Source organism: Diorhabda carinulata, chromosome X (assembly GCF_026250575.1).
Source record: "Diorhabda carinulata isolate Delta chromosome X, icDioCari1.1, whole genome shotgun sequence".
Taxonomy (NCBI): Eukaryota; Metazoa; Arthropoda; class Insecta; order Coleoptera; family Chrysomelidae; genus Diorhabda; species Diorhabda carinulata.
The window spans coordinates 36,185,643-36,213,622 of NC_079472.1; the positions used below are offsets into that span (position 1 = coordinate 36,185,643).

Consider the following 27,980-nt stretch of genomic DNA (forward strand, 5'->3'; position numbering starts at 1 on the left):
TTTATGGATGAACCTTTTTTAACCGTGTGATATCATACATGCGAAGAAAATCAGAATGCCTGCACTTGTTAAGCTGGTTAGTGACGGTGTGAGTGTTTAGTGTCGTCGGTGATATTTGAGGTAAAGATATTAAGCTTATATAAACTCTAATTAGAATAACAGTATTCTGAACCCCGATATAACGTAGAAAGTCGAAATACTTATATCTTTTCACTTATCAACAGTAAAGGTATATAGCAACTATTTACCTTACAAGGTGTTCCACATTTTGTAATACCTCTATTTTTGAAATATACTTGTCATATCTTATTTCCAAATTTACAATGAACGTTGATAAAGTAGAAGTATGATTCACGCGTTTGGTTTGTATTCGAGTTATTAATAATTCGTATTATATAAAAAAAAACTAATTTACATTCTAAATAAATATGTGGAATTAACTCTGCTAGGATAATAACTTGGTAATAATCACTTGTTTTATTATATATTTACAGAAATAAAAATACATGTTAATAATTAAACATTCAAACTTGTAAATATCATAATGGGTTGATCTAATTATCATAAGACATTTTTCATATTACTATACTGAGTTACAAGTGCTTATTTTAATATTTAATGAATTATTATTAGACAATTTAAATTAAAGTTCCCAAAGAGGAAACAATTCAATGAAAAATGTCTAACACATTCCAACCTATTCTTAAAATGTTGACATTTTTTTTGTTACATGAATGAAATTGTATGTACCCATGAATGTAGTTGAATTCAGTATTTGGTCATCATTATCTTAATGCAAGATTCATTAGACTGAAAAAAATAATATTGTTCTTTGGGTTTTTTATAATACTTGTTTCTTAATAATATGTTTAGGTTAGAGCACTGGCCTGCCGAACTTTTTAACTGAAGAACCAAATATGAACATTATATAATTTGAAAAAAAATTGGGAGCCAAATTTTCTCTTATAGTAAACTTTTATTACATCGAATAAAACTAAATTTCATATTTATTAATACGAACAATATGATTGAATCTCCTTGGAAAGTTTGAGTAAATCAGGTTTGTATATTGTCATTTTTAATTTTAGTCAATATTACAAGTTCTCATCAATAAGACATCTTCTCAGTTTAGTATTGATAATGTTCATATGATAATGTTCCTACGCGAAAAAGATTGTTTCCTATATATATATATATATATATATATATATATATATATATATATATATATATATATATATCCCTGAAAAGGAATGAATAGCAAACACAAGCTTTTTCAGTTGATTGTAGGAGTCAGGAATACTATTCCAAGCATTGAAAATTCTTTATTCCTTCTCTAGTACATTCAAAGCAGACCATTTGTGTTGTGAACTAAGATCACGCTTCTTCTCCAATATTTTCAATTCAAAACAAAGACTTTCCAATTTAGAGCGCCATATCTCTTGTTTTTTAAATCCAGCAATTGAATTTCAAATCAACCATTTCAAAAGGCATAAAATTTCAACTTGTTTATCGTAGCATTAAGAGCATTTTTGACAAATGCTAGAGTTGTTCTGCTGTTTTAAAATTACTAAATCCTGCTGAGAAATCCTTCCCTTATAATGTTGTTTATAAAACAGTGTTTCTTGTATATATTTTTTCTTTCAAAATAGCGACAAACCCTATTCTTACATATGTCATTCTTTTCGCCCAATTTATTGAAATCGAAACATGTGGTTATCGAGTTCAATATAATGTCAGAGCTACACTTAAAGAGCTAAAGAGCCACATGTAGCTCTGGAGCCGCACTTTGCCAACAACTGGGTTAGAGCAAATATTTGAACTCAACTAGCTTAACTAAAAATATTATGTTATTTATCTATTAATAGATTTAGTTTGAATTTCAGGAACTATAAATGATATTCATATTGAACATACTGTTCATTATAACTGCCCTAACACTCATAATTACACTGGCTTGACAGGCGTTAATAACCATATTATTGTCTTCTGGGACCAAAGTTGGTGAGTTTTGGTGTGGATTTAGTAAACAATATGTTCACTAGATAGATAGATAGACCTGACATTTTTAAAACCCCTCTCTTATAATATTTTCTAAACAGCATATCATAGGGTCAACAATGTTTTAATAGCATTATCTTGATAATTTTCAACTATCATTATTAAAATAGTATATTATGACCAAAACCGAACTGGATTTGAAATTCTTCTATGAATCTACATTTTTAATAATACTATATGCTTTTGACATCATAGCATAAAAAATAGATTATTCACTCTGAGAAATTTATGATAATCTAAAGTGTTCTAAAGTGTATTGCATATTGCTTCTCTGTATGCGGTATAATTAGCAGTATTCTTTAAGTATTAAAAAAAAATAGATTATTTCAATATCAGGAGGATAATATATATAAAATGTATAGAAAAGCAGCAGTTATTTTTTAAAACAACATTCATATTGTAATGAGCTAATTACAGTTAACGAGAATGTTGAAAAATTCAATACAAAGTAGTAGTAGTAGTAGTAGTAGTAAATGTTCAAAAAACATTTTTTATAGGCATATTACTAATCATAAATTTTTGGAGAGTTTATTGCAATTGTTTAGATACTTTACATTATTCTTCAGAATAATTTATACAGGGTGCTCCGGGACTTGATGCGAAAAATCGGGAGTGAGAGATGACGCGAAAATGATGCTGTGACATAAAAAAATTCTCATACGACAAGTCGTTACTGAGTTATAGACGTTTAAAGCTGCGAAATCAGAACTTATATTTTTAACTATATTTTCTGAACTATACATTCGAAATTATGAATTTTTATGTGTTTGACAGAATAAAGAATTCTACACTATGAAGGCCAGCGGCGGCTCATGCCTAATGGTTAACGGTCTGTACCTTTTACAGGGACAACCTGTACAATCTAAAGATAACAAAAATGAAATTTTCAATCGATTTTTTAACAAAAAGGTTCAGGAGATATGTAGATTTTTAGATTGTTTTACATGCCAAGGAAGCTGTTTGTCATAAAGAGACATTATGAAGAAAAATATCATAAATTGTAATTATTCAATTAAAATACTTGTAATTGTTTTGAAATTTATTGAAATACAATGAAACATTTTTAATTAAACTGCATACTGTCAAACATTGCCCTATTTACAATAGGAAAAAATTTTAATTCAGAATAATTTTTAGAAAAATTATAATAAATGATCGGAGTGGGCATCTTGCATATTGTTATTTAGTTTTGGTTTCATATGCATAGATTTTTGATTCGTCGCCTGTCACTATCTTATAAACATCTTTTGAAGTAGGGTGATTGAATTTTTTCAGCATTTCTTTGCACCAATCGACACAAGCTTTTTTGAGCAATTGTCGAATTATGCGGTATACAACGCGAACGAATGTATCGCATTTATATTCCAGTCACCGATATAAGGGACCCACCGCCACTATGCTCTGGTCTAATCGCGGTTTATTCCTTATTAAAAATGATTATCAATTCCTTTTATTGTATAAAATATAATATATTCTACGTGAAAAAAATATGGATGTCGTGTAGCTAATAACAATTTATAAAGTCGCAACACTCGAAATTATAAGTAATAGTCCAGCAATGACGTGGTTCCACTTGAACCTAATTCGCTATAGTTAGCCATCAACCTAAAAATAAATAAAAACTTGATTATGAAAAGTTGTCACTCATATTACGTAAAAATCTTTCGTGTGTGAAGTGGTTCGATCGGTTGACTGACATTAATATCGTCCCCAATATACGGGTAGTCCCGGAAGATTTATTCGTCAATAATACATGCTTTAGAATTCAGCGAAATTCCGTTATAATGAAGCGACGTACCGGTGAATCACAAAATAAAAAACTGAGTTGAAGACCATACTGAGAAAATAAGGTTTTTGAGGTTCATACACTGCTTACACTAAAACTACACTGTCTGACGCACGTTTCGATAAGTTTCCTTCAGACTTCCAGATTGTGAAGCATTCCTCTTCCCGTTTCATTAAATTTTGTTACAATTCTGCTTACTGTGCTTCTAACAATTGAAGTTCTTTCATAATGTGCTTCATTAAAAAATAAAGCACATGCTTCTTTATAACTTCGAAGTCTATTACAGTAACGTACCATCATTAATGTTTTTATCTTCACTTTTTTGCTTAAAGTTTAGTTAAAAATAGGATTGATATGATGCTAATTATAAGAGTGAAACTGACCAACAGTTGATTTATTAAAAAAATGAACATATGTTCTTGTTGTGTAACGTTAAGTTAAGACATAAATCCAAATTTATTTTGATTTTTATTAATTCTGTCAGTTTTTACTTTGTGATGTGTTTTTGCATTTTTTTTTAAATGAACGTTGGACATTATATGAATTTTGTGTATTAGTTTATCATAACTTTCTCTCTCTCTCTCTCTCTCTGGGATTGTGGAAATCAAACACTGAAGTGTGAAGTCACAAAATTTAGAATTATTTGATGATTTGGAAGAATCTGAAACGACTATGTTGAAATAAAATTATGCGATTCCGAAATTTTTTATGAAATTACTTATGAAGTGAGACTTGGACCAAGATGTTTCTAACAAGCTAGATTTCATTCTGGGTGAGCACCAGCCTAAAAGCCCTACTTGAAAAATATAAGCCTGCAAGAAGATCTAATGGGTTTGGCCATTCTTGAATTAAAAAAAAAAGATAATTGCGCCATATGTACTACACAGATAGCCTGCAGACACACACATTCAAATATGTTATCTGTAAATGGAAGCAGTGATTCTGCATTGGACTAGCCGATATGGAACAGCCTCTTAATGCAATATATTATAATTTTTTCTTTTTGTAATTTTTCAAATAAATAAATCTGATTGGGTTACTGTACCACTATTATACTAACTTTTGATAGTTATTATACATTTTAATTTTGGTCAAAGGACGTGCAATCTCAGATTAAGCGCTACTAAAGACGTTGCGAATTCATGTTGAACTATACCACGCTAATCTAAGAAAACGATGAGCATCATAAATCCACGTCTCGCCACCAGTATCGATGCGTTTGATAAATATGGTGCTCATCTACGTTAAACTTTGCCACCTCTACTGGATGTTGGTTTTGTAAAAGGGTCATTCTTTTTGGAGCCACTCGCTTCATACCCAAATCATTAACCAAAATATTTCGAGTTGATTCATAAGAGATATTGAGAGTTTCTGTCATATGTCGGTTGCAGATACGACGATTTTCGAACACCATTTTCCTAACTTTTTTAATGTTATGGAGGATGGACACGATCTTCACTGAATGTTTTTTGCCACTCAATTACTTGCTATCGTGATAAAGTAGACTCCCCAAAACACTTCTGCAGCATCGTCAATTATTCCTTAGCCGTAATTGCTTTGGAAACACAAAATTCCAAGCACACTTGTTGCACAATGTCTAACCTAAAACTTAATTTCTAATTTTTTTCTTCTTTAACCGGCGCTACGTCCTTTGAGAACCAGGGCTTTCTCAATAATCGACTGCCAATCCTTTCTGACCTGAGCATACTGCCTCCGACGTCGAACCGCTAGCCGGATCAGGTCCGCCTCAAAGTCATGCAACCAGCAAAGGCGCGGTCTTCCTCTCAGTCGCCGTCCTCTATACATGGCTCTACACGGATATCTATCAGAAGGCATCCTCTCCACGTGTCCCAGCCACCTCAAGCGCGCGCCCCAGATGAACGCGACCAAATCTCACTCGCTCGATATATATCTGTCTCAGCTCAGCATTCCTCCGGATCCACGCAATGTTCTCGCAAACAGGGTAGGATCAGCAGCTCAAAATCTGCTCACTTGTCATAGTCCATGTCTCGCATCCGTATGTGACTACGGGACGGACTATTGGCTTGTAAATTGTATGCTTTGACCTTCGTGAGAGTACTCTAAAGTTGAGCGCTCTCTGGACTACCCAGAAGCATCTGTTTCCCTCAGCAACTCTTGCCTTGATCTCTGTGGTCACGTCATTAATCTTCAGTTATCAAGGCCCAAAGACATTTGAATTGGTGGCACATAAGGAAGCGATGTTCTCTGATTTGGAACGTGGTTTGGGAAGTCAGAGTTCTTCCTTAGGTTCTCATATACATGGTTTTCTGTTCATCGATTTTTAGTCATCTTGCTTTAGCTGCTCGCTCGAACTCTGCTCCTGAAAGAGCCGAAGTGGTTAGTGCCATAATGTCAATATCATCTGCATAAACAAGGTACTGTGTGAGCCTATTGTAAATAGTCCCTCCGGGATTTGTTCGAAGATTGTATCAAGCTGATGTTACCGATTCGATTTACGCGTGCAGCAAATTTGATCAGACTAAGTATAACGTGTTGAAATGAGATAGGCCTTGTGGGACAACCTGTATTATAATAAACTATAAATGAAAAGTATGAAAGATGGTATTCCCTCTGCTGCATTTTGACCTTCGTTTCAGATAAATAATATTCTGTTTCTAAATTGTTTTGTCAGCCATAAAAAACAAATAATAAACAGTTGGCAGTGTGATTGTAAGAAAAATTGCTTTATCATCTGTCTGACCCAGAGATAACGCAATAAAGAGTAATTTATTGCTGAAGCGTTCTTAAAATGTTGATTTAAATAATTCGATTTCAATAATTTATAATCGAAATGCGATCACGATTCAATAGCGAGAAAGTAACCTTAAGTTTTAAAGTGTGCTAAACAATTTCTACTTATATCGTTTAAATAAAATGGAGTAACAGTGAGAATGTAAAGGTTTGTTTCATTTACACTTTTTACTGTTCAAGGATATTCAAATTGATTTTTATTTTGTAAAATTAACTGAAAACTAATTTAAACCGTGGTCAAAAAATGAGATCGTAACAAATCGATGTCTGGTCATTCAAATGGCCGTTGCTCACTTGAAAAGTTTCGGTACAGCTTGAATGAATGTTCAAGACCTTTATCATATGGAAAAATCAATTCACAAACATCAATGAAAGTGGATCATGAAGAATTTTCCAATATTAGGTGCTTTCCAAGTTGATTTTTGACATAAAGGGTATTTCTAAATTTAAGCGAAAAAAGTCAGGAGGTGATTCCTATAATAAAATTTCCTCAGCTTACCCTTTTCTAAGATATTACTAAATTTGGATTTTTATTTTCTTTTGTACTAAAATTTTAGTAAAGCTAGAAACTTGAAATTCTGCAATTTTCGTGCACTCGCAAAGTACTAACTACGGGTATTTTTTCAATACTCCTGTTACATTATACGGGGGTGAATCCTATCACATTTTACATTTTTACAGACTTATAAAATATGGTGTTAATTTTTTTTTCTGTGGTTATTGGTTTTGAAAAAAAAATATTTATAAATAAAACAATTTATATTATTTCATAAAATTTAATCTTGAAAAAAGTTTTGATATGAAATAAAATAAGGTTTGGTAATTTCACCCCTTTATAATGTAATAGGAATATTGAATAAATACTCATAGTTAGTTTGCGAATGCATGAAAATTACAGAATTTCAAGTCTATAGAAGAACACTAATTTTAGAGATAAAAACACAATTTTAGTCACCACCTTTTAAGGGTGATATCTCGGAAAAGGATGGACTGTGCTGGGATGGAAGGGCATCGAATGGGTCCTAAACATGAATGTGGTCCCTAATTTTTTCCGTCCAATCCTGGAAAGAGATGTATAGGTGGTGAATCGTTGGCATGAAGTATGAGCTTTCTAGTCTGAACTTACATTGTTCAAATCACACTATCTTCTCAATCTGTGATTACATTGGTTTCATCACAGCCAATTGGTACGCAAAGAGTCAGGTCCGGACTAATCGGCGAATTGTGCATTAAGCAGAACACATGGTTTTAGGCTGGGGTGCAATTAAATATTAAAACAAATTTTTTGACTATTTTCGGTTCACCTTTTTATCCGTGTTGTTATGATACCGGTCCGGTAAATTTTACCCACCTGAGTTGGAATTTCTGGAACCGTTGGCGATATTCATACTGTTTACACCACCACTACACCAAAACTTACAATTACACTGTCTGACGCGCGTTTCGATAACCAAGTTATCGTCTTCAGATACTGAATGTAAATTAAAATCTAATGACCTAACTTACTTGTTTTATACTGAATTTTCCCACCAATAAACTTTTTCCCGCGAAAATCAATTCCTTCAGGAAAAAACTCCTTGGTGGGAATACTCACATTCATTCCTTGACTAGTAAACTATAGAGTATAAATTGGCTCTTTGTCCCTATTTTAGCTACTCTTACATGTAGCAATTTCAATGCTTTCAAATGCATCCAACAATTTATTATTGGATACATATTTTACAATTTTCCATTATTAATATTTATGTAATGATTGTGACTGGCAGCGTGATCGGTAATACCCGATTTTCCTATTCATCCATATTTCAAATGAGCTGTGTGCTCTTTAAACCGGACAATAAAGGATCTCTTTGTTTGCCTAATATACTTTCCTCACAATCACCTCATATATACCACTCTTTTCCAAATTTGGTATTTTATCCTTAGGATTGCCCAACAATTGTTTGAATATAAGAAATATCTATATGAAACCACTTTTTTCCAAACCCAAAGTGAAAAACAAGAAAAATTTGGTCTGATACCTTTCAATTCTCTTTATACAAAAGGGTTGGAAGGAATATCTAACAGAGTAGGTTTTAAATTGGTTTATAAATTCAACAATATATTAAAACAATTTTTGCGCGGGAAAGTATATTGGGCAGACTAAAGATCCGTTATTAACTGGTTTAAAGAGCACATAGCTCAATTGAAATATGCACGGACAGGAAAATTATGGATTGCCGATCACGCTGCCAGTCACAATCATGACATAAATTTTAATAATATAAAATTGTTAGAAAATGTATCCAATAATAAATTGTTGGATATGTTTGGTAATAAATATGAGTATCCTGCCAAGGATTTTTTCCCGCAGGAACGAATTTTTGCGGGAGAAGGTTTATTGATAGAAAAATTTAATATAAAACAGGTAAGTCAAGTTATTAGATTTTAGTTTACCTTCAGTCTCTGAAGACGATAATTTGGTTATCGAAACGCGCGTCAGACAGTGTAATTGTGAGTTTTGGCGTAGTGGTGTTGTTTACCCACCTGGTCAGATTAAGAACCATATAATTTAAAATTGTTTTATAATTTCGACCATATCAATATTATACTTGGTTCTGATCGTTACTTTCGTACTGATCGATTTCGATTCTTGTTCTGATACTGATTGATTTTGGTACTTATACATATACATGGGCTCTTGTACATAAAAATCTATTAGAAAAAGTTTATTCTAATTTATCGCTTCCATCTGTTATAATTTATAATGGTAGGTAAGAAATGAGTTGGTTTAAGGTTTTATGTTGATATTCCTATCCATTACCACATGATTAAATAATTATTCAAGTTCTAATATCCAGCGGCATCCGGCCAACGGAGCTCCTCGATAAGGTCAGGGTCGAGCGGAATGAACATGTACTGAGGGAGGGGATATGTTTGAGCAACAAGTTATGACAAGTTATTTTCCTTGCGTTTATATACCTGATGTTACTAGTATTCAGAGACGTGTGTATGTGAGGTGTTACTGATTTACTGAGTTTCAAGGACGAAAATCTATTTTTAAAAATGATGTAAGTGAATTTTTTGTGAACAACAAATAACTCAACTAAAATGTTGCGACTTTACATTTTTAAGTTATTGAGACACCTTATAGATAAAAGTGACTACGTTTAAAAGGTAGATTAAGATTAAAATGATTGTTTATGAATTGTAGACTTGTTTTTTTATTCATTTCCTTTATTGATCATAAGTGTGCTAACTATTGTTTCTTTTTTTGTCTAGGGCTCCAAAAATGTCCAACCACGTGTTGTCAGTATGTATATTCTGCTTTATATGCGCCACACATACGCCTTGTGCGTCGCATGCAGCTGTTAAACACCACTCCTTCCACCACAAGGAGTATAGCGATCCTATGTATTCACCGCTTATAGGTATGTAAATTAATATTCTTTAATAACATATGTCAATGTCATTAAATTATCCTCGATTTATTTCGTCGTTCTCTAACTCTGTTTTTATTCAAAATTTTATCACAATTAGTCTGAACTAAAGTTAGTTTTTCATTGTTGCTACGGTAATTCGTTATATTCTACTTGAGGGAGCAAAAAATCGGTAATATGCAGCGGCGTACCATTTGTATATTTAGTTGTATTACAATAGACAGAAATTATATATTACTTAACGTACGAGGTCTGACTATTAAATAACGAGACTGGTTACGAAAAAGGGTTATATTATAAAAATTATTCTACATTCGAATGCTCGTCACACACCTTTCCATACGTTTTTACCTTTGATCGAAGCAGTGATGGAAGTCTTCTTTGGTGAGGGTCTTTAGGAGCTCTGCCGATTTTTGCTTTACCTCTTCCATCGACTAAAATCAGGTCTAACCTTTCAAGGAAATCTGAGCAGACCCGTTAACGCAAGAGCTTTTGGTCAGAAGTCAGATTTTTTGGCACCAACTTCGTACAGACTTTTGTCATGGGTAATTCTTCGTGTAAAATTTTTCTAAACGTTTCTTTATCGGCATTTAGAGCCTCTGCAATCATCCGGATGCTCATTCGATAACATGCACGTACAATTTGGTTGATTTTTGGTCACTGTTTCCGGAGCTGAAGCAGTCACAGGGCGACCTGGGAGCTGGTCATTTTCAGCGATCTCTCGGCCCTCACTAAAGCGCTTACACCATTCAAAAACACGCGCACCAGATAAGAATTGTCCCCATAGGCCTCTTGCAACAATTTATAGCACTCAGTTTTTTCCAATTTCACGAGAAATTGAGTTTGATACGTTCGTTTCAAATCGCTACTCCATAATAGTGACGAAAACGTGTTTTGAGACCCGTCTAGGGCGCTCTCTATGCGCGCAGTCTCGTTATTTAATAGCCAGACCTCGTATATTATCATTCACTACCGCACTTAAAATAGATAAACGATTATATTTGCATAGTTATTCTTTTGTAGTTAATAAACCAAACCATTTCGACAGGATTAAAAATAAAAAATACGATTATATCTCAAGAAGTGCATTTATGACCACATTTAAAGTCATAAAACCATATAAAATCTTTAAATGAGATATTTCCTAAAAAATTCATCGAAATCAGATGATTTTTCGATTTTCTAGAGCTTTTATGATGATTAAGTCCGAAAACCATATGAAACCTTTAAACGAACATTTTTTTCCCAAAAAGTTTCGTTTTTTTAGTAGTGTAGATTAAAATATATATATATATATATATATATATATATATATATATATATATATATATATATATATATATATATATATATATGAACTGCATTTGATGCTCTGTAAAAAAGTTATGAACGAAGTGCGTTTATGAACACATTTAAAATCATAAAACTATATGAAAATTTTTTTCTCATAAATCCGCCGTAAAAAGAAGATTTAAAAAAAATCCAGGGGACGGGGAAGTATAAAATTACAAAAAATATAGTGGCATGTCCTTATCTCTAACAAATACTATCAATAACATGACAATTTTTTAAATTTTTTCTATTTTAAAACTGATATTAAGAATTTTACCTAATATTCAGGAAAGAGTGTGCCTTAACATTTTGTAAATATGGGGTTTTGAGAGAGATAAGCTTTATTGTCATTAAAAAATTTTAGAATTTTATAGACAAAGCAACACAATTTTATATTAGATAATATAAAATAACAATTTGACTTAATATAGTAATTATAATATCATATCTTACTTCACACTAAATTGAATTATGTCATTCTATAGTAAATTGTAGAATTCTGCCACAGAATAATAAGGTCTTTCAAGCAGAAATGTCTTTGTCAATCTTCGGAACTTATTAAATGTATTTGCCATTACGGAGTTAGCTGATTGAATCATTTTTTGGCACGGAAGATAATGGATTTTTTACCAGATCAGAAGTGGGTATAGTTAAGTAAATGTTCAAATTCGTTCTTCTAGTAGGGTAGGCATGAAAGGGTCTCTCGGTTGATTTGTGAAAGTGCTTGCGAACAGATTCTAAAATGAAAAGAGCGGGGAGAGTTAGACTTTTGTGTTTTCTAAAATAGATTTCGCAATACGTTCTACTAGTCAAACCAAAAATATAACGAATAGCTCTTTTTTGTAATTTGAAGATAGATTGGAAAGGTTCAAACTATAAGACCACCAGAAACGCTTACCATATCGAAGATCCGATTCGAACAAAGAGTAGTAAGTTGTTAAAGCAATAAGAAAATCGAGCTGTTCAGACATAGATTTAATCACAAAACCATTGAAGGGCACCGTCAATATGTAGCTCCTTTATAGGATAAAACTAAGGTTTTCTCAGGGTTTAAACACAGACCGTTCACGTCAGACCAGGACTTAAGAGTAATGAGATCTTTGCCTATGGTAGAATGTGAATCTGTATATCTGTTTACCAAATAACCCTCTATAAATAAAATCGATTAACTTATAATATCAGGTATATCGACTCTACGCAACATAAAACATTCAGTTTCAGAATTTTTCATTTTTCTATTCCGAAATCCCTGAAAATAACTCTTGAAAAAAATTAAGGTTGCCATAAGAACAACACATAAGCCGTCTTAAACTAAATAACATACTTCGGCTTGATGATTCATATTTTTCTTGTTGAAAATCGTTCCAACAATTCAACGTTCCATAATTTGAAGTTAATTGTCAACTAGACATGTATATTTTCAGAATATTCCTAATTACAACGCTGACCCTATTTTAAAAATGAATTCTGTCCTTTTCAAATACCCCAGTGAGTCTGCTGAAGACGGTATATTCTTTGTTATTTTTTAATTTAATTTTTTGCTCTTTTTAGTAAAAATAATATAACCACACTTGTATTTTGAAATTACTGTCGTAAAATGGGAGAGAAAAATCAAAATATATTGGTTATCTTTGGATGTAGGTATTTAGAGGCCATTCACCGGCGATGTCGACATTTGCCGGTCATTCGCAATATGAAATACATCGAGTTCATACATCCCGAACGAAAATATAATGCCAAATCATCTAAATTATAATAAATTAATTTGGAATTTGTCTTTAAGTTTTATCAATTTTCATTTAACCGGTAAAGAAAAAGGAAATTAATTTTCTGCCATTAATTTTTTTTATCATACAAAATTAAAATAATTTCTTTGATAATTAGGACATAAAATAATGAGAATAATGACTTTAAACTAAATACAATATGACTTGTTATTTCCAAATTTACCTAACTGAAATAAATGAAGGATTAGGAATAACTTGTTCAAATTATTTAAAGGGTAATTAAATGTGACTGTGTATACGATAATGGGAAATAAATTATCTTATATAATTTACAGGGTGTCCGAGCAGTACTTGAAAATATGAAACCAACAATGTTTTTCTCAAGTTTAAAGAAAATCTAAACCCAAACATGGTTGGCGCGGAATGCTCTGCATAATGTCATTAACAATGCGGTGCATCACTGATGTGATTTACTGGAATCTAGATTAGATGTGGAATCCATCATTTTGAAAAATGTTTGCCACTCGCATATTGCGAATGGAATAAGTGGGGATTGCATTGCTCAGTCGATTATTAGAACTCTACTTTTAATAAACCAAAGAAAGAAAAAACAAAAATTTTGGAAAAAAATATATTTATTTTTCCAATCTCCTTTTAGCTCCATATTAACTGCCGATGTCAGCTATTCATTGTTGAAAAATCTTCGACCACAGAGCCATTTTTTCAAGTCTGGAAACAGAAAATAATCCGAGGGTGCTAAATCTAGCAAATAGGGTGCATGAGGTAGCAATTCAAACTTTAATTCATAAATTTTGGCTATATCACAACGGATGTGGGAGCTGGTGCATTGTCTTGATGAAAAAACACTTTCTTCTTATCCAAATGCGGCCGTTTTCGTTTGATTTTTTCGTTCAAAAGTTTGCATAATACTCGCCGCTAATAGATTTTCCTTTTTCAAGATAGTCAATGAAAATTATCCTACGCACATCTCAAAAAACCGATGCCATAACCTTGTCTGCAGATGGAACGGTCTTTCTCTTCTTTGGAGCCAGTTCTCCCTTTTCAGTCCATTGTTCTGATTGCCCTTTGACTTCGAGTGTTAAGTAATGGACCTACTTATCATCCATGGTTATGAAACGGCGCAAAAATTCGGCTTTATTTCTGTGAAACACTCGATAGAAACATCTGTTTTTGTTCCATTGTGAGCAAACAGCTTTCTCATTTTCAAATTTTCAGTTAATATGCAATGCTCCGCACTTTTTGGAATGCCTAATTCATCATCCAGTACCGCTTTGAAGAGTTTCTTCAACATTTCTGGAGTCGTTACCTTATTTGGTCAACCACTGCGATGGTCTTCGCAGGTCGGGCTCTACTACCCAATATTTTACTGTTGATAACAAAGAAGCAATCTCCACCGGAGTGAAATCTAGGTCAGCTTTTATATTGGTTAGGCTAAGGCCTTTCAAATACAAGTATTGTATCACATAACGATGACCCATAATTTCCTTATTTACAAATTCACTGAAAATGTTCACTATTGATGGCTGCCAAACAACGTAGCGTCTTCAAACTTGAAACATATGCTGTATAGATTGTGTACTTTTCAAAGCAGTAGTATTTTTAAATATTTAAATAAACTAACGCCATCTCTAGGTCAGGTCAGTCAGACCATCCTCGTATAAACAATACAGTCGATGATTCACTTAAATCTTATGTATAATGTCGTTGTTAAATAATAAAAAGTATTATTTGATCGATTTGGAAAGTTTTTGAAATACTTGTAGAGACGCACTGATACTTTGACCTAGAGTGTGGCAAAACATCTAAAAGGATTAAAGTCAAAACGATCTTGCACTGCTATGCACCAGTCCTGGATGCTTTAAATAGACAAACATTTTGTATGCTTTTATGATTCCAAGAAAGTTTTCGACGCTTCTACAAAGAATTGAAAACAACTTCAACTATTTTAGAAAAAATAGAGTTCGATTATTAAAAATAACCAAAAAATGATAATTCTATTCTCCTTTGGAAACTGAAATCGTATCAGAAATCTCTACTGGTTGAAGTTAATCCTAATAAATGTGTTGTCACATTCTTTTGCTGGGGAGAATACGAGGAGTAGCAGTACAGGTTTTATATAATTGCTAAAATTGGAATATCAAAGTGTAAAATTATAAAATAGTTTATTTTATTTTTGTTATTGCAGAAAAATTCCACGATTCTCACCGTGACAATATACCGAATCTCGGTAAAAACTCTAACAATATTAAAGGAATAAATCATCGAAAAGTAAAACGGAGCAGTGACAGTAACAATAAAAGCGATAGTGTAAATAATAGTGATAGTGATCAAGATCATCTTAGAAAAATATTTTTAAAATACGGCGACGGGGATTTTATGACGAAAGAAGGTTTCAAAAAGTTCCTAGGGGATTTGAATTTGTCACAGTTTGTGATTAAGGACGAAAATCACCACCAACATGAGGACCACGATAATAAAGATACACACGATTATTTAGAGGAAAAAAATACTACTGTAAGTAATATTATTTGTGTATAATTGTGTGAATATTTTGGTACGATGGCCTAAGGTCTTATGCACTGCATTAACGTAATTAGATTCCATCCTCTTGTTTGGATGGAATTTTCTTGCTTAGATCGCTTAATTTTTCTAAGCAATTCCAAACGAGTTTGTATTTTATGATATTGGAGTTTAGAGACTTTATTTTACAGTTTATTATGGAAGTGAAGTTTTTCTTAAAGCTAAACTTTTTCGATGCAACGTCCCAGGGTTGGTCATTATTTAGTGATGTTTTCTCTATCACGCTTACTAGTACTGTGTGGGAGATTTAGAATCACTTCTAGTGTAGCTGTTGGGCAAGATTTATGGACACTGTTACCTAATCTATAATCTACATGTTGAGACTTGAAAGCATTTATCTTGATTCCATATTTTTCTAACCATTCTTGAATTTGGTCCAATTGGTTTGGAAAGATGTTCGAATGTTACCATTAGGTCAGCTATATAAAGGATATAGAGCATTGGTTCCAGAACACTATCCTGGGAGACTCCTGTTGTTATGGAAAATTTCGTTTCGTGTTTTTCAAAGGGATATAAGAGATTCTGAAGTATTTCAATTATAGATTTCTTCAATTTTTTAGAGGAGATCTTGAATTAAAACAATAATACCATATAAATCTATATTGAATGAGAGAATTCTAGTTTTATAGTCCAGATAGTATTTCAAAAAAATGTTATATTACTAAAAACTAAGAATAGGAAGGCCTTGTTGGTCTTAATTTCCCGGAAATCCCTTTGGTCGCACTAGCTTATGACATCTTCAAGAATTAGAAACTCCTCTGGATGTCGCTGACTTTGAAGCATCGCTCTTCCACTAGATCAAATGTGTATACATAAATAAAAAACAAAAAACTTTAAAATTTTATTTTTATTAAAATCCTTATATGCCATTTTATTCCAAGATATTGCTAATTACATAAACACAAAACACAGTAAATTGCTTGAGTAAATACGACCCATATTGATGACAAATTTTACTAAACATTATAAAAGAAAACATAATTAGTGAAATTAATTACATTTATGTTTATAATTTTGATTGACCTATACCATTTCGATGTAACATTTTTGTAAACTGTTACATATAGGTTTGATATTCACAACTAAATTATTTTGTAACTTTTTGTATCCTATTCTAAATCTTTGATATTCATTTAAACAATGTAATATTATGAATATATAGAAATTTTTCAAAATTTAGAACAGAAAATTCCCTTTTTTATTTATTCTTTAGTATTCTGAAATGATTTGTCCACATGTTTAGTTTTTTCAAATTTTTTATTTCTGTTTCAGCTGCATTAAATTTAAATCACTGTTTCTAATTCAGTATTTATTTCCATTTCAGTATATTAGTTGTTGTTAATATATTTTTCATATCAACATTTCACCTTGTTTCTGCTCTGGCACTACTATTAACTATAATTAAAAATGGATTTATTATAAAAGTTCATTCTGCATTATCCATTTTTCTATTAAAAAATTAAGATATTTTTTTTAAGGAGCAAGACAACTTTCTCCACTCCACTCAACTTGAATGAACGCCTCCAAAACTCGCTCGCCATACATCTGTCTTAGCTCAGCAAAAATCTTTCGTATGGTCCTACGTTCCCAGCAGCTCAAAATATGCTCACTTGTCGTCGTCATAGTCGCTTTGAATTTCGTTAGAAACTCGTAAACTTGAGCGCTCTCTGGACTGCCCAGAAGCATCTGTTCCCTGCAGCCACTCTTGCCTTGATCTCCGTTGTCACGCCATTATCATAGCTCCAAGATATTTGAATTGGTGGTAGACAGGGAAGCGATGTTCTCTGACTTAAAATATTGTTTGGAAGATCGAGATTCTCCTTGAGGTTCTCCTTTACATGGTTTTCTGTTCATTGTTTTTGAGTCCTCTTTCTTCAACTCCTCAAACGCTCCTGAAAGAGCCGAAGTGGTTCGTGTCATGATGTCAATATCATCCGCATAGGCGAGGTGCTGTGTGAGCCTATTGCAAATAATTCCCCCGGGATTCGTTCGGATGCTTCTTGCGGCACCTTCGAGTGAGAAATTGAACAGTGTTGTCACTAGTGGGTGTTCCTAACGCAAGTCTGTGATCACAGTAAAAACTGTGCCTAGGGACCCGATACCTTCACTCTATCACAGGCGTTCCTCATTGTCATTCTTACCATACGCACCAGCTTCTTTGGGACGCCAAACCTCACCAGGTCCCTATACAGCCGGAAGTCATTGAAGAGGTGCTGATAATCGACATTGTACTCTAGTGTCTAACAGAGCGTAAATATGTGAAACCGCACTAATACTCACTCACCTCTTTCTCCATGTACTCTACCAGGTTTTGGTTCAACCAGCAGGTAAGTATTTTGTAGGATGTACATAGCAAAGCGATGCCCCTGTAATTTGAACAGACTATCTCGTCCCCTTTCTTGTAGATAGTGTAGATTCCTGCAACACTCTACTCATATGGCATCTCTTCAGTGTTCCAATTTAAGAGGATTAGTTCGTAGAGGTCGTTCCATACATCCTTCCCGCCGTATTGGAAGAGCTCGGCAGGAATGTCATCTACCTCGGAGGAGACTTATTATTTTTCAGCTTTTTGAAGATGCTAAAGATTTCCTCTCTTGTCGGCGGGTCCATTTGATCACTAGAAGCAGCTGGTTCATCTTTCAGTTATCTTTTGATGGTCAGTTAATAAATTTAATAAAATAAAAATAAATTGTATCCTGTCTTCATTCTTTTTAGTTCTTCATAAAATTTGCGTGATTTAATTTGCAATTTTATGCAAAAATCTAGTCACTTTCGACACCAAATATCACTCTGATCAGTTGATTGGTGGTAAATCTAATTTTGTTGCTTCTTAATTTTTTCTCTGGAATTTAAAAATTTTTTTTCTTGTATTGTGTACCTTGCAGTAGTACCAGAAGAGAAAATGGCAGCAATGATGCAATGGCAAAAGCGTTGCATAATATGCAATCTTTTGGCTTTGTTGGTTGTTTCGATCAATTACTTTTCATACTTTTCAATTCAAAATTCGTTTCCAAGATTATCATATACTAAATGTAAATTTGGTTGCTTCTCATATAGCCTGTATAAATAGATTATAGTGTAGTAGATTAATTTCTTCAGATTTGAAAATTTATACATAAATAATTTTATATGTGAATGTTATAAGTCATAAGAAAGGTCAAAGTGTCAACTAAATTATATCTATAAAATTCTTATTGATCCCATATCTAATATTTAGTGTTTTAAAAGTGAGTCAATTGAAAAAAATTTAAATTTAACTTTTAACCTACTTTCCTCCACCATTTGAAAATGCACAGATTTAGAGATTAAAAATCTAAATATACCTCCAGCATTTAAATGGTTTTTGTATATTTTTATAATAAACATTTGAAGTATACTATTTTTATTTAAAAAAAAAATTCTCGTATACTTACAATTGTTTTCAGTTTCTGTTGTTCACTGCTTATTCTAGAATAAAATAATGATATTTATAAACTTTCCACCAACGTTTCATTACATAATTAAGAGAGATGATTCAGTAATAGCAGTTTTCTTTTATAGGAAAAGTAAACCCCAGACTAAATTGGCCACTTATGATAGTTCTTCTATAGACATATATAAATTCTTTTGATTAATACAGAATATAAGAGAGGTCTCTTTTCTTTCCTTCTCAAGATTACAGTCTTTGAAGGTATAGTCACACAGAGGAATTTTCAAATGACTGAAATATTTTTCCAAAAGTAAAAGTGTATTTTTTAATTAGTCATCTGTTGTGAAGTCTGTATTGTTGTGATGCTGGAGATAATTTAATTGGATACATTTAGTTAACTCCTGGACAAAATTAACGCATCAATCATATTTTTCTCGATATTCTTTATTTATTGATAACTTACTGTACTACAAGTAGGCCATAGACCTTGCTTGACAGTGGGAGTTGTTATTTGAGTTAACTATAGTATCACATAATCTTGTTTTGACAGTAATTCGTATTAAACCTCGTTTTAGAGTAAAACTGTCGACATTTTCTTAAAAAATGCTGATTAAAGCAAAGTTTCTGTTAGAAGAAAGCTGTTGATTGTAATTGTTTTTATCATATGCACGTTTGAGAGTTCATTTGGGATTATAACAAGTTAAAAATGAACCCCCAATAAATTTGTCAGTGGAGGAGGCAGTGCGAGCATAGACCCTCCTGATTGAAGGATATTCAATGCGATATGTTGGTGGTTGGTTAGAAAGACATAATTTCAGCATCAGTCGCGTAGTGAAAACGTTGCACTAATCAAATTAATATGATCATTTTTTGAGACGTGCTCTTAGAAACAGGAGAGTCACTAGCAATCTGCTAAAAAATGAAATATCAGATGCTCGAAATATCAATATATCGTCTCAAACGGTCAGAAGACGTTTACATAAAGCAGGGTTAAGCAATAGACGACCAGTCATAAAACCCTTGCTTACTAGAGAACACAAAGTTCAGATATTAAATTTTGCAAGACTACATCAGAAATTGACCATCAATGATAGGAAACGGGTTCTGGTCTTGAAACTACAGTTAATCTTAAAGCTCCAAATGGACGTGATCGTATCTGGTGAAGGCAAGGAGAAATAGTTGTCAGCTGTAATATCTCTCCTAAAGTGCCTTTTGGTGATGGTTCTAAAATGTTTTGGTAACGAATTTGCTTTGATGCTCGTACGGAATTGGTCCCTATACGTACGAGGTCTATGAATGCCCAATATTACTTAGACAACATTATTGTCGAACATGTAATCCCTTTTACTCCGTTTGTTGGGCCTAAATTTTTATTCATGTTGGACAACGCTCGTCCCCACGTGGCTAGTCAGATTATTGTCAATATCCCTCTATTAGACTGGGCACCTAACAGTTCGGATATGAGTCATAGAAGTCGCTATTGACGAATGGGAGAATATACTTCAAATTTTTTTTGAACATTTGATATCAAGCATGCCGCGACGCTTGATTGCAGTGATAAGAAGTAGAAGAGGGTCTACACGGTATTAAAATGGACCCATATACATTTATTCTCTTTTACTGATTTTTTTTTTTTAAATTTTAATTAATTTAATTTTAATTTATTCATGCATTTCCAGCAAAAACAAAATTTTATTGAAAAAATAAGGCAAATTAAGGTCATAGTTTATATACAGTTGTACATATGAAATTTATGATTTTTTCAGTGTTTTGAGATCCAACAAATTTCAACACCAGTAGCATTAGAATCTTCAGATGAAAAAATTAATGAAACATCTTTCTACAAAATGTGCCCCATTCTATTGTACAATTTAGTAAATAAAGACTGCATTAAAATAATTGATGATCACCATATTATGGAAGACGAAAATGCCCCAGTGAATAATAGTTTTGTATGGATGTGTTCCATACTCGCTATTGTAATTATAAGTGCGTGTGGAGTTCTATCGTTAGCTATCATACCAGTTATGCAGAAAAGGTGAGTAAAATGTATTTAATAAAACCAACCAATTTCGTGTCCATTCATAAGACCCCCTTTCCTATATCCTTTTTTTCCTTACAAACATGTAAAAGCTCTTTGTAAGATATTTCAATCCTTGTGATATTTAATAATTTGATAATAATAGACCAGATATTTTGAAGGGAGTAAAAATATAGAAATTATTTCAAATTTGTCACAACATTTGAATTTCGAAGTGTAATTTCAACATTAAATGGAGAGCTTAGATTGCAAGTGGACCAAATCCACTTTTTGTCATTTTTGAATGAACAATACTATAACATGCACCAACTATGTGAAATTTCAGTGTAATAATGAACCAATTTTTAACCTTAATTCCCCGGCAGGAGACTCAGGAAGTAGTATTTGGCCTCAGTTAAAGTATATAAATAACTGGTGCTCAGATGGAGTGAACATTTAATATTAGATTGGAAGCCACCAGCTCTTTAATGAATAATAATTATTGCTGGGAACAATAAAAAACTTTCAGCAACAAATAAATTTATTGAAAACGAATATTAAGCAGTTATAAATTAGAAACAACAACAAGATTTCTATATATAATAAAGATAGAACTGGGACTTATGGAAATTCGGGATGGTTGCAGACCTCAACTGAATCCTCAGTTGTTGAAAATCAGTTCTGAAACTGATGAGAAAAGGACAGCCGACCTAAAGACAGAAAGATAATTGCACTTAAGGTGAACAGAACAAACGCACGCAGAACTGGAAAAAGTTTCTATGGAAGCTGCGCAGGATTAAAAATATATTTGTATTTTTGATCTTCAAAGAAGATTGCCATTCCCATAAGAGAAGTCTTTATATCTACAACTTTTGTATTAATTGTTTTACTAACAGCACTGCCGATATGCATGTCTGGGATGAGACTACTGATGGAAGGGTCCTGAAGATCTAGTTCCATGCCTAAGGAAACATTTTTGATTGATGCACTGGCAAAACAGGAATATAAAAACTACCCTGACTATACTGAAACTTTTTCAAGACCCTCTATTGGATATAGAAACAATTGATATGAAATTTGACGTTTTAATAATACAGGGAGAAGAGTTTTTGAACACAAAATCGCTTAAAGATTCAATAACAAATAAGAAAGAAGACACTGATGGTAGGAGTATCAATTGGCATTCAATCACAAACAAGAAAGAAAATACTTAAGGTAAGAGCATCAATTGGCATAAGATACCTTGGTTGAGATTTGAAAAAGGAAGACCCTTCCAAATAAAGATAGATAAATCTATTAGTGAAATTTCGGGGTTCCAAACCTTAGACGTCTCCAAATAGAGCAATAAAAAATGTAGGCCGAGAAGACCCGTGGAAGTACCAACCTTATTGACTGTACAGTAGTTACCCAACCAGAAGTCAAATGACTTTCACAAAAAGGAGGACATGTTGTCCCTACTCCCTTACAAATCCTCTATTTATTATGAATACTTTAGAACCAAGGAATCAGACAAATCGTCAAACCCATGATAACGGGCAACTGAAGAAAATGACACCGATGAAGAGTTTTTTACTCTTAGAACTTAGAAATGATATTTTCTAGATATTTCTTAGTTGATCTCTAAGTAGATGTAAAAAAATGTATCAAAAACACTTAGAGTTGGTTCATTGTATGCCTAAAATGCTTCAGAATACATCTTAAACAAGTTCACTATTTTTGATTTTTTGGGGTTATAACATAAAATTTTGTCAATAAAACCTATGTAAAGTTATTCCTTGAACTTCTTGAATTGAATATATACTTTTTAAAAATGTTGATAGATAATTTTTTTATGAAGCTTTAACTTCAAACTAGTAGCTCAAAGGTCGCTAAAGAGGACTTGGTTCACTTGTTTCCTGAACCTTCCAAATATTTGACAAAAATTTAAGGAGCTGTATATCTATATCTTTTAACAGTGTTAGTCTGATGTAATTGTTCAAAATATCAAATTTCAATTATTCTTTTAAGTAAGTTACTAGTCAAAATTGATATAAAACGATTACAAAAGTTGAAGCATAAACTTTATTTCAGGTTCTACAAACCCCTCATTCAATTCCTTGTTGCCCTCGCTGTCGGTACTCTTGCTGGGGATGCTCTTCTTCATCTACTTCCTCATGCTATGAGTACAACTCACGGCCGTAGTCATAGTCATTCACATCACTCTCATTTGGTGGAGGATAACAGTCATGATGAGAATATACAGAAAGGATGTGTAGCTATGCTGGGTCTAACGTTTTTCTTTGTCATGGAGAGACTGATATCACTTTGTGTAAAGTGGTGGAAAGGAAAACAGAAGAAACATTCTCATGTTACCGTCATTGATGATAGAAGAGAGAGCATTGATCAGAAAAACGAAACTCAATGCATGGATAAATATAATTCCTTTCCTTATTGTTATAAGGATATAATGGATAATCCACGTAGGTTTTTTTTTTAATTTCCAAATATATTCATTTAATTATTAATGAAAGCTTTTGTTCTTTTAGACAATAATTTCTGTGAAACAGATAAAACGGCTACAACAGTATTGGATCCTGGTTCAAAATCTGACTCACAAAAAGTCGCCAAATCTTCCACTTTAGAGAAGTTGGAACCCAATAATCAAAATGTAGAGTGTCCATCAGAGTTGAATATTTGCACTGAAGCTAATAAAATGTTAACACCCGAACATAAAAACGACGATTATACTGTGATAGTAACAGAACACAAAAGTGAACATCATGGACATTCACACAAACATGGACACGTTCATTCTGCGCCAAAGAATTTTTCTTCAGTAGCGTGGATGGTCATTATGGGAGATGGGTATGTATTAATTGTATGATATGATCACTTTTCGTGGGTTATAGGCTGTTCATCTTATATAAATAGGCTTATATGAAGACTATTTAGGTCCATAGTCTTGTAATTTCTCTCCACTTCTTTCGGTCCCTTGCTTTTTCTCTCCAACTCTGAATTTTTTTGTATTTAAGGTCATCTTCCACTACTTCTCTCCGCCGTTTTTTTTGGTCTACCTCTTTTTCTCTTGACATCTAATATCTTCCATGCAACTCGTTTCAAGAGTCTGTCTTTGTCCATTCGTGCAAAGTTACCTAGCCCATTGTAACCTCAACAATATTAATTTTATTAAATTCCAAAAAGCCTGAAAAGTGGTACCAAAGATTCATGAACTTTTATTTATTTACACATTTTTTACTGTGGGGTGAATTGATACACAAGTGTATATTACTTACTTAATTTCTTTATACCTTAACACCAAATACACTAAACTAAATTACTTTTCTCTAAACTAGGCATAAAGACTTATTATTAAACATTTATCTCTAATTCTTAACACACTAAATTATTTAAATAAACTGTTTACTTGTCCATTCTTATGTCTTTGGGATGCAATCAGATTATTAACTGACTAGTATGGCATAAACGACACATAAAAATACTTTCTTAAAAATTCATTCTATAAAAAGAAGAATTTGTCTCCACTTCCGCCAGACTAGATTCTATACATAATAGAATAGAACCGGCTTCACGGTCCATGTCGCGGACGAGTTCGTAAGAGTATCATATTTTCGAAACACCCTGCAGTCACTTTTGTCTGTAATTATTTACTGAAGTGTAAAGTGAATACTTTTGTAGTTTAAACACTTTATTTTGCTTTAACTTAATTCGTAAAATTTAAAATCTATTCAGTAGGAAGGACAGACAATTCAATTTGGAAATCATCTGTGGCAGTGACTCAGAAGTTAGTTTGATCTGTAAGGTATGTTAATTTCTTTTAGGTTACACAACTTTACTGACGGAATGGCAATTGGTGCAGCATTTTCTGGAAGTTTAGCAGGTGGTTTTTCTACAACGGTTGCTGTTTTCTGTCACGAACTTCCTCATGAACTTGGAGACTTTGCAATGTTGTTGAAAGCTGGAATGACCATTAAACAAGCTATGTTTTATAACATACTATCCAGTGTCTTATGCATATTTGGCAATATTGCTGGACTTATACTAGGTATATGGTAGAAATAAACAGAATTTGATACTTTTTCAAAGAATTTTTTGAGTTACAAAAATATTTGGATTAAATATTTTTTTTGTAGGTAATACAGAATATGCCAGCTCATGGGTATTTGCAGCAGCTGCTGGCATGTTCATTTACATCGCCCTTGTCGATATGATCCCAGAATTGAGTTCAGCTCATGAAGATGAGGGTAATGTGGGACAAGCGATTTTACATTTGGGCGGCTTACTAAGCGGCTTGGGAATAATGGCCCTTATTGCATTTTATGAACACGATTTAATGACAGTGTTCAGTGAAAATTAAACTCGAGTGATACTTTTATTTTCTACTTATTTTATAGGGATAAGAGTGGAGTTTAACAATCATATTGGTTAGTTTTTAAAGATAGTTGATGTGCTTTTAGTTTATAAATATAGATACAAGATAAACCGTATATTAAATTTGTAGATAGAATAGAATAGAAAGTTTTTTGCATAATTATAGATAGAACCATCATTTTGTCCATAAATATTAGGTTTCACTAGTTATTTCATTTTGTATTAACCCTCTACTGCATAAATTATGAAAAAAAAATATTTGATGGTTGTTTAGGCTTTATTTGGGAAGAAATTTACTTCAAAAATGAAAAAATTCACTGAGAAAAAAGTATAGTCTATATGGATGAAATATATGAAATATATGAAATGAAATATAAATTTAATTGTTTGTCGTAACATAAGAAAACCATGCATTTTCTACACTTTGTGTAAGTTTTTTGGCCACAAAATTGACATTTTTGTTGGTTTTTCATCTATTCAAGCATATGGTCTATTTTGTTAGCTCTCACGGAGTTTAAAGGTACATGGAGCAGGACTTCCGTGCCCAGAAACATACACAACACACATGTCTATCATATGAAAAAATATTCGTTTATACCATTTCTTGGATCTCAAATGAATTCTATACAAACCACAGATAGAGTCCAATAAATTAACGCACCTCAATACCAGTTATATACTTCAATGGCTTGAGGGCAATTGATAATGTTTTTCTGTTCTAAAGTATCTTAGTTTAGTAGTCGTTGGTTCACTTCTCACATAAATCAAAAGCATATTAACTGGTTTATTATCAAACCATGTTACGGCACTAACAATAACTTCATCAATGGGAGCAACCTTTTCAATGAAAAATCCGCGTTCTTGTTTTTTCAACCCCTTTTCTTAAGAACTCTGTTCAGGTGCACTATACCTAGAGGCAAAAGTCTGATCTTCGTAGGATGTACCTGGAGCTTAGTGTTATTGAACCAATTATCAAAAAAGATCTTTGATTCATGAGGCTTCGCTGGGTTGTATGGTTTCAAGTCATGAAGAACTTTTGTAGGGATTACCTATTCATCATCTGCCAGATATTCCTCTTTCGGTGCTAGTAAAAGTTGCTGCCTATGCCATCTTAAAGTGGGCACACACACAATTTATCATGACCTAGACTGCCCAATGGGATATAATTATTTTTGTCATTGAAATGTAAATTTTTTTTATTCAAATGTATTTCATGTCATAACTTTGTGGCTGTCCTAAAGTCTTGTTCTAGTAATATCGTGGGAAGGTTATTTCACTATAGATATGAATATTATCATTCCAATCAATTGCTCCATTTCTTGTTTGGTTATGTTAGCGGGTTTGTTTATGTTGTCTTGTACGGACTTAAAATTAGATTGATTTGTTATAGTTTGTATGAGATTCTCAGAAAATAAAAACAAAAATAAATCTGCCGGTGTTTCAAGTTTTTCAATAAACTCTGGTAACTGCGCGACACCAATAAATTAAAAACTATTTTCATCAAAAGCATTTAATTTTTTGGAATCCCATTTTATTTTTTTGCCTTAACTTTTTTCTACATGGCTGATGGAGGGTTACTTTCATCATCAGAGCAATCACTATCTGTTTTGGGTATAACAAGAGATCGTTGATGACGTTGAAATTGTCTAGGGGACACATATTCACTATCAGAATCGGAAGCTAATTCATCATCACTAAACGAGACGTCCCCAGAGATAGTATTAACATATTTGTGAGAGCCATAAAAACGAACAGGATCCATTCTCCACCTCTTCCAAATCTCTTTTGAAAAATGTGTTTATGGACACTGATTGAATTTCACACAAGCGCTTAGAAAACTGAGGTTATATCGAAAATGACGTTAGACATAGACAACAAAAAATATTTTCGTATTGCCAACAAAACAATTATAATGTTCAGTGTAGTTATTGCTTGTGCGATATAACGTGAAAAAAATATTAAAACTGGTGAACCATATATGGATTTATCTGCGGTAGAGGGTTAAGACATATTTGCAGATTCTAAAAATCAGAAACTATTGTTTCACATGTCCTATACCTCAGCTTATAAGAAATTGCACTTCAACATAAAAACTTGGTTATAAAAGCAGCACACAGGAGGAGTTGTTGACTAGGATTTTAGAAAAAGTCAAAATTTCATTTAAAGGGAAAATATATAACTATCTTTAAAAACTTTTTTTTTAATAAAAGTAGCTTGCACATGTGGTTATCTGTATCAGTATAAATAAATTAATTTCTTACAAATTATTGCCTCTGTAGGTGTTTTTAAGTTATGGACTGTGTTTATAGCATTAAGACTTTTTATACTAGCAATGTTGACTATTTCTAGGAATGTTGGTTTTCTTTTGCCAACTTTATCAGTTTTGAAAGAAAGTTAATTTTTTATTATTTCTTTGAAATAGTTGATTTTAATTGATTTAATAAAAAACTTGTATTTATAATTATGTAGTTTATTTTAAACAAAC

The 27,980-nt window shown here is 32.5% G+C and overlaps 1 protein-coding gene across 4 annotated transcripts; it reads left to right on the forward strand.

Annotated features, from left to right (window-relative positions):
• LOC130902355 (zinc transporter foi) lies at positions 1-27,956 on the forward strand. 4 transcript variants are annotated; one of them, XM_057814448.1, is made up of 8 exons: positions 1-120; positions 9,881-10,029; positions 15,304-15,632; positions 20,874-21,145; positions 23,198-23,586; positions 23,653-23,971; positions 24,946-25,169; positions 25,258-27,956. In XM_057814448.1, the coding sequence occupies exons 2-8, from the start codon at positions 9,891-9,893 to the stop codon at positions 25,479-25,481; spliced, it is 1,896 nt and encodes a 631-aa protein (XP_057670431.1). In that variant the 5' UTR covers positions 1-120; positions 9,881-9,890; the 3' UTR covers positions 25,482-27,956. The 4 variants fall into 4 exon arrangements, with proteins under 4 accessions (XP_057670431.1, XP_057670432.1, XP_057670433.1 ...); XM_057814449.1 differs by lacking the exon at positions 1-120 and adding an exon at positions 332-461; XM_057814450.1 differs by lacking the exon at positions 1-120 and adding an exon at positions 6,669-6,767.
• Positions 27,957-27,980: the final 24 nt, after the last annotated feature.